General features: G+C 48.5%; 1 protein-coding gene across 5 annotated transcripts in view; it reads right to left on the bottom strand.

Moving 5' to 3' along the window:
* Positions 1 to 5,828: 5,828 nt before the first annotated feature.
* FN1 (fibronectin 1) overlaps positions 5,829 to 8,056 on the bottom strand; it is a 109,723-nt gene continuing 107,495 nt past the window's right edge. For all 5 annotated transcript variants that reach the window (XM_075317523.1, XM_075317524.1, XM_075317525.1 and 2 more), the window contains one exon: positions 5,829 to 6,638. In XM_075317523.1, coding sequence (XP_075173638.1) covers positions 6,558 to 6,638 — 81 coding nt within the window. In that variant the 3' untranslated portion in view covers positions 5,829 to 6,557. The remainder of the gene's footprint in view (positions 6,639 to 8,056) is intronic.

Genomic DNA, 8,056 nt, shown 5'->3' with positions numbered 1-8,056 from the left:
TCTCACCGGCCTTTGCCTCGGTTTGGGTTGCGAAGGCACTGATGTCCTGGGCGGATACGCTACGCTGCGGACTCCGCGCCATTCCTGCCAATCCGGACCTGGTCCTCATCGCCTCGCAGATTTCCCTCGCGGGTCAGTACCTGCTCAATGCAGCCCTGGCATCTGCCAATTGCGCGGCCCAGGCCGCCAGCAACAATGTGGCCATCCGTCTAGCCCTCTGGCTCCGGTCCTGGAACGCGGATGCGGCCTCTAAGAAGTCACTGACTTCCCTGCCCTTCCTAGGGGAACGTCTTTTCGGAGATAAGCTGGACCAGTTGATCTCCGATGCGACGGGAGGAAAGAGTACATCTCTCCCCCAATTGCGCCCCAAGCGCTTCCAGAATCGGCGCCCCACCGCTCGTTTCCGGCCCTTTCGCAGCTTCAACTCCACTCCCCAGCCGCGAAAAAGCCGCTCTCCTCCGAGGGACAGGAGGACCCCGTCATTCAAGACCAATCCCGCCTGGCGTTCACGTCCCCGCCAGTCCACGAAATCCTCTTCCGGTTACCGCCGACGCTCCTCCAAGTGACTCGCGGTCGGCGCGCAACAGCGCCAGACTCGTGGGAGGGCGTCTGTCTCGTTTCCAGCGTGTGTGGATCCCCCTGACCGCCGATGCCTGGGTCAGAGAGATCATCACATCAGGCTACAAAATAGAATTTGAGTCAAAGCCACCGAGACGTTTTTTCCCTATCTCGCCCTCCCGAGTCTCCCGCGCGGGCTCGCGCGTTCTTTCACTCCATAGACTCCCTCCTCCAAGCCGGAGTCGTGGTACCAGTCCCTCCCACAGAACGTTTCAAGGGGTTCTATTCCAACCATTTCGTGGTCCCCAAGAAGGACGGCTCTGTCCGCCCCGTCCTCGACCTAAAGCTTCTAAACAGGTCGGTGAGGCCTCGGCCGTTTCGAATGGAGTCACTCCGGTCCGTGATCGCGTCCATGGAGGTCGGCGAATTCCTGGCATCGCTGGATATTCAAGACGCCTATCGTCACATCCCTATAGCCACCTCTCACCAACAGTTCCTCCGCTTTGCGATAGCGGAAGATCACTTCCAGTTCACGGCTCTTCCTTTCGGCCTCGCATCCGCCCCCAGAGTCTTTACAAAGATCATGGCGGCTGCCATGTCCGTCCTACATTCCAGGGGTGTTATGGTCATCCCGTACTTGGACGATATGTTGATCAAAGGTTCTTCTTTCAAAGACTGTCGTCTTGGGGTTCAGGTCACGATCGACACCCTTTCACGGTTAGGGTGGCTGATCAATCGGAAGAAGTCCTCTCTGACCCCGGCCCGACGGATCACCTTTTTAGGCATGGTATTCGATACCACCCAAGGGCGAGTTTTCCTCACACAGGAGAAGATGTCCTCCCTGCAAAGAGGCCTCCGCGCTCTTCGGCGTCAGCGCCAAGTTTCCATCAGGTTCGGCATGCGAGTCCTCGGTCGTATGGTGGCGGCGATGGAAGTGGTTCCCTTTGCTCAGTTCCACCTCCGGCCCCTCCAGCTGGCCTTGCTGAAGAAGTGGGACAGATCTCCCTTTTCTCTGGACCGCAGGTTTCATCTTTCGCCGGAGACCCGCCACTCCCTCCGTTGGTGGATCAATCAACGCAACCTCGCGTCAGGAAGGTCATTCCTCCCGCTCCACTGGAAGATAGTGACCACCGACGCCAGTCTCCAGGGCTGGGGGGCAGTGTTTCAGCATCACACAGCGCAAGGCCGATGGACACCGCGGGAGAGCTGTCTCCCGATCAACATTCTGGAGATAAGAGCCATCCGGCTAGCCTTGCAGCAGTTTCGGCACCTAGTACAGGGTTGCCCGGTCAGGATCCAGTCGGACAATGCGACGGCGGTGGCGTACATCAACCACCAAGGCGGCACATGAAGTGTCGGGGCGATGCGAGAAGTCAGGAAGATTTTGCACTGGGCCGAGTGTCATCACTCCCTGATCTCAGTGGTACACTCCCAGGCGTGGACAATTGGGCGGCGGACTTCCTCAGCAGGGAAGGCCTCGCTTCCGGAGAATGGTCCCTCAACCGGGAAGTCTTCAACCAGATCTGCGACAGATGGGGAGTTCCGGATGCGGACCTAATGGCCTCCCGGTTCAACTGTCAGGTTTCGCAATTCGTAGCGCGGTGCCGCGACCGCTTGGCTTTAGGAGTCGACGCCCTCACCCTGTCATGGAGCCAGTTCAGTCTCCCGTACATTTTCCCTCCGCTCCCTCTGATCCCGAGGGTCCTCAAGAAGATCAAGGCAGAAGAAATACCAGTCATCCTAGTGGCTCCGGACTGGCCCAGGCGAGCATGGTTCGCGGAACTCACTCAGCTCCTCTCAGACGCTCCGTGGCGTCTTCCAGACCGTCCAGCTCTCCTGCAGCAGGGACCTCTTTTCCATCAGAACTCAAAGGTCCTAAATTTGACGGCCTGGCCATTGAATTCTAGCTCAGGCTGATTTTTCTTCAAGAGTGATACAAACAATGATTAGGGCCAGGAAGCCATCTTCATCAAGAATATACTACCACACGTGGAAGGTCTTCTTCAGGTGGTGTGAAGAGCACAGCATTTAGTCTCCTCTCGCCTTCTCCCTTCCTTCCCTATTGGCATTCTTGCAGTCAGGCCTAGATGCGGGTCTCTCGCTCGCAACACTAAAGGGCCAGGTATCGGCTTTGTCAATCCTGTTGCAGAAGCCACTGGCCTCTCGTCCACAGGTTAAGACCTTCATCCAGGGAGTGGCCCACCTGGCCCCGCCGTATCGTCGGCCTCTAGAACCGTTGGACCTTAGTCTAGTCCTAGGGTCGCTTCAGGGTCCCCCCTTCGAGCCCTTGCGGGATTCTTCCCTTTCTCACCTGTCTTGGAAGGTGGTGTTCCTCATTGCCATCACTTCTATTCGAAGGACGTCAGAGCTGGCAGCTCTCTCTTGTCGTGCCCCTTTTTTGATTTTTCATCAGGACAAAGCTGTTCTCCGGCCAGATCCATCCTTTCTCCCAAAGGTGGTCTCCCCGTTCCATCTAAACGAAGAAATTGTCCTTCCGTCCTTCTGTCCTGGTCCCTCTCACAGCTTGGAAAGGTGCTTGCACACCCTGGACCTGGTGCGCGTCCTTAGAATTTATGTCTCCAGAACCGCGCCGTTCCGTAAGTCGGATGGTCTGTTTGTCCTTCCTTCTGGTCCCAAGAGGGGTGAATCGGCATCCAAAGCCACAATTGCCAGATGGATCCGTTCTGCCATATCTGAGGCCTATCGGATTCGGGACAAGTCTCCGCCGCGGGGGGTAAGGGCGCACTCTACCCGAGCAGTGGGAGCCTCTTGGGCGATTAGGCATCAGCCGACCAGGTCTGCAAGGCTGCCACCTGGTCCAGCCTGCATACCTTTACTAGGTTCTACCATGTTCACACCCAAGCATCGGCAGATGCTAGTTTTGGGAGAAAGGTCTTGCAGGCAGCAGTTGCACACCTGTAATAGGGTGACAGCATTCAATTATAGTACAAGCCCGCCGAGGGAGGTCGTTGTTTTCTTCCTATCTGCGGTGCTTCTGTATTCCCACCCAGGGACTGCTTTTGGCCGTCCCATGGTCCTGTGTCCCCCAATGAAACGATAGAGAAAGTAGGATTTTTGTGTACTCACCGTAAAATCTCTTTCTCTGAGTCTTCATTGGGGGACACAGCACCCACCCTGCTTGGTTTTTTGGTTGTTTAATTGCATTTGCCTGCCATTTTCAGCGGTCTTATGTTCATAGACCTCTTGTTCGCACGGCTGCATTATTTTAGTTATAACTTTGTTTTATGTATGGTGATTCTAGTACTCTTCCTACTGCTTGTGCACCAAACTGATCTGAGCCCGCCTCCGGCTCGGGGTGTATACTGCTAGGGAGGAGCTAACTTTTTATGTTTACTTAGTGTCAGCCTCCTAGTGACAGCAGCATAACACATGGTCCTGTGTCCCATGGTCCTGTGTCCCCCAATGAAGACTCAGAGAAAGATTTTACGGTGAGTACACAAAAATCCTACTATATACAATTTGTTTTTTTGCTCTGAGTCGGCTTCGCTGCAATAGCTGCATTCCATTGAAAAGCTTTGTCTTTTTACAGGTAGTGTAGTCAGTTGCCTTTAACTTTGAACTAGGATTTCCAGCTGCATCTCTGAACATTGAATGCCTTGATTTTTTTTGTATTAGTTTCCTTGTTTGGGCAAGTTCAGTTTGAACCTTTCGGCCACTCTTGTAAATGCCACCTATTGTTCAAGTTGCGTGTATTTTCTTTTTTGCACCCATTATTTTAATGGGTGAAAAGTGATGAACGTGCACTACCATTCTTAGGTGCTCAGTATTCGTTGTAGTTGGATGCTCAGATGGGCGCAACTCGAGCACCCAAATACAATGGGGGATTAGCATATATCTGGGAAGAATGCTCGAGTCCCCCATTGACTTCTATTATACTCAGGTGCTTGTCGTGCCTATCTAAGCATTCAACTGCTCTTAAAAGAATACTGACAACCCAAGCAGGGTAGTACTATCATCACTAGTGAACTGTGCTGCAAAGATACAACAGGGCTCAAAATAGGTGCTAAACAGTAAAACACACCCTGTGTGAGATTCCAGAAGTCTCATTATACTGGTATTGTAAAACGCTACATAAAATATGCAGCAAAAATGTCATGTGTGAACAGACCCTTAGTGCAATGAAGGTTATTGCGCATGAGGATTGAGAATTGTGTGGTTCTGCTGCAAATGCGATGCATGTCATAACAGCCAAATGGCGGTCTTTCAAGTACAAAATATGCTTATGATAAATGGGTACAAAAAAAAAAATTCAGAAGCTAAAGTCAAATATTACAGTCGTCCCCCGCTATACCATGGCTCACTTAATGTTGCTTCACTGTATTGCAGGGTTTTTTCATTTCATAAGACGCACCCCAAATTTAAAGGGAAAAAAAAAAAATGGTCTCAGAGTCTTATAATCCGGTTGTGTCTTATTGGGAGATAGGCGGCAGCGGAGCAGAGTCACAGGAGGCAGCTGCGATGGTGGAGCAAGGAGATGCTGTGGGCAGTGCAGCGGGTGTCCCAGATGCTTGCTGTATGCGCTGGCAGAAACATCCAGAAACTGTCACCAGTTCAGGCTTCAAAGATATGGCACCTGTAGTCGGCAAGCATGAGGATTGAGCCATTGGCAGCGTCTGCCCACTGCTCTCTGCAGCTACTTCCGGGTCGGCTGTTTTCATGAATATTCATGAGCCGGGCAGGAGCTGCAGAGAGCGGAGGCTGCACAGCGAAATCGCTAGAAAGGTTAGTTGAAAATGTTTATTATTTAATATGTCAGTGTTTTTCTGGTACGTGTTTCACGGATCACACCATAGTGTGGTCCATGGGTCATCAGTGATTCCAGAAAAAAAACCAAAACTGACTCGTCTCCATGCAGAATCACGGACGTGCGTGTACGCTGCACGGAGACACGTTCAGTGAAAAATCACTGATGTGTGAGAGACCCATTGATTATAATGTGTCTGAGTAGGTCAGTGATTCTGGTACGTACAAAAAAAAAAAAAAAGCACATATGTACCAGAATCACGGACGTGTAAAGGGGGCCTTAAAATGAATAGTACGCCATTCAGGTTACTTATTACATCGCGAGTATTCCTCATTGACTTGCATTGCACACGCTATTCGAAACAAATACATAAGTATTAGACAGTACTCGTTATGAGTATTTTGAAACTTACTAATTAATTAAGGGCAAAGAAACTAAACGCTTGAATTGGGGGGGAGAATAAAAAAAAAAAAAAAAAAAAAAAAAATACAAAAAACCCAAACAATGATTTTTAAGATCGTTTTATTACAAGAAGAGTCATCTTTCCACAGTAGTAAAAGCTTTGGCAACACAGTATAAAAAAAAAATAAAAATCACCAACCATAATTACATCAGATTCATTTGCCATCACTTCCTATTTTTTTTAATTTTTTTTTTTCAGAATTACTTTCCATAGTTAAAAGTAGAATGAATCCTCAGAAGATGCAGCAGACATTGATAAATAACACTGAAGGAAGGTCAGGTATTAGTAAGGATTGTGCGGAGAAAGGAATTAAAAAAATTGTGCATACGGTAAAAGACATCAGTGTCAGAAGCAGCCAATCGGCGCTGCATTGGTAATATTAAAAAAGCAGAATTGGTCCCACGGTGTGCGGCCTTCTAATATACCTACTGACATCAGCCCAACCTCAGCCTATTAACAAAAGTAATATGCTGCAGGCGTTTAGGGCCCTTATAAAAGGCCCTCTTTCACACAGGATTTTTCCTAAAAGTATCAACATAGTAACACTGCCCAGTATTAAAAATAGCAATTTCCCTTTTGTTTCCCAGATCAATATAAGCAAAATAAAAACAAAATTACAATCATTGAATACTGAATGGCACGGAAGAACTTCAGGTGAACTTTGAAGCATTTTGTTATCTGCCAGACAGAGGAGGCATCCATACACCACCACTTTACTGCTCCACCACATCAGCTAAAAACGCACTCAAGCCCATCTATAAACATCATCTATTAATTCTTGGTCTGATCAGATTGTTGTGTGTCTGCTTGGAGGCCAAGTGGAAGGAAACACTCAATGGGACATTTCACATTCTGCAAAAGGAGAAAGAAAGAATTAGAAAAAACAAAAAAAAATATCTACACCAAAAATAATCCTCAAGAACAAGCCATATGCATCACACTTGTTAAAATATGCCACCAATTTGTTTAGCATCCACGTATGATCTCATGACTAAAAGGGACCATCTGGTTATTGATCTAGTTATAACCAAGTGGTCATCTCCACATGTCTGTTTTAACACGGATGGTGTCACGTGTCCATGTAAACTACACGGAGACCGTTTTCTTTCTGGAAGCATGGATGACAAGAACCAATATATAACAGTGAGGTCTTGTATAGCAATCAATACAAGGGGAACAATCACTGCCATGATGCAACCCAATGACCATGGTGTTTTCTGGCATAAGAGCAGTAGCATTCAATTTGCATGGTAATGACTGCACGGTTTTCCAAAAGGTGCAGCCACTAACCACTAATTTTCACTTAATTTGTAACAGATTCAAAAGCAACACGAGACCCCACTCCCCAGAGACACCTCTATCACATGCCCAATCAACTAAATTGAAAGTTTTGTCTAAGGCCCCCTTCACATGTCAGTGAAAAACACACAAGTTTTTCACTGATGTGATAAAGGTGCATACATCCCTCCGTATGCCGTGATTTTGGCACATGTGTGATTTCCGTGTGCTATGCATGATAACACACGGAGACCTGGCACTTATATTCACCTGTCCATGCCGCTGCTCTCCGTGGGGCTGATATCTCCCGCGATGCTGTGTCCGGCCACCACTGTCTCCCCTCGGCAGCTACTTCAGGGTCAGCTGTGCAGTGCATATGAGCATAATTAGCCGGCCTGGAAGCAGGAGACAGCAGCGGCTGAAGACAGCATCGCTGGAGATGAGAGAGTTTAAAAAGCTTTTTATTTTAAATGTAAGTGATTTTTATGGTAGATGTTTCACACCACCGTGTGGTTGGTGGGACATCAGTGATGCCAGACAGAAAAACAACCCCCCCCCCCCATAAAAACAGACTTGTTTCCGTGGGGAGCACACGGACATGTGTGTATGCCACACAAACACAGTCAGTGAAAAATAACTGATGTGTGCGCAGACCAATTGATTTTAAACGGGTCGGTGTATGTCCATGATTCTGGAACGTATGAAAACTGCAACATATGTAACAGATTTACTTAAGCGTGAAGGGGGCCTAATGGTGATGTTGAGCAAGGCCACTGCTTAGTTGATAGTCATCTTAGGTCTATAGCTAGACTAGCTGTAGTACTCGGGCATTGCCTGGTATAGTCCCCATCTCTCTCCCCACATCTTATTACCTCACACATAAGCTTCCTATACTAAATTTATTTTGTTCTTATAGCAACCAATTACAACTCCTATTAATAACCTAATAGCGCGCAGCTCCATTGACTTTAATGGAGGCAGGTTTTTTTTGG

This window comes from Anomaloglossus baeobatrachus, chromosome 7, assembly GCF_048569485.1.
Source record: "Anomaloglossus baeobatrachus isolate aAnoBae1 chromosome 7, aAnoBae1.hap1, whole genome shotgun sequence".
Taxonomy (NCBI): Eukaryota; Metazoa; Chordata; class Amphibia; order Anura; family Aromobatidae; genus Anomaloglossus; species Anomaloglossus baeobatrachus.
The sequence above is the reverse complement of the archived record's forward strand: the minus strand, read 5'-3'. Positions and strand labels throughout refer to the sequence as shown.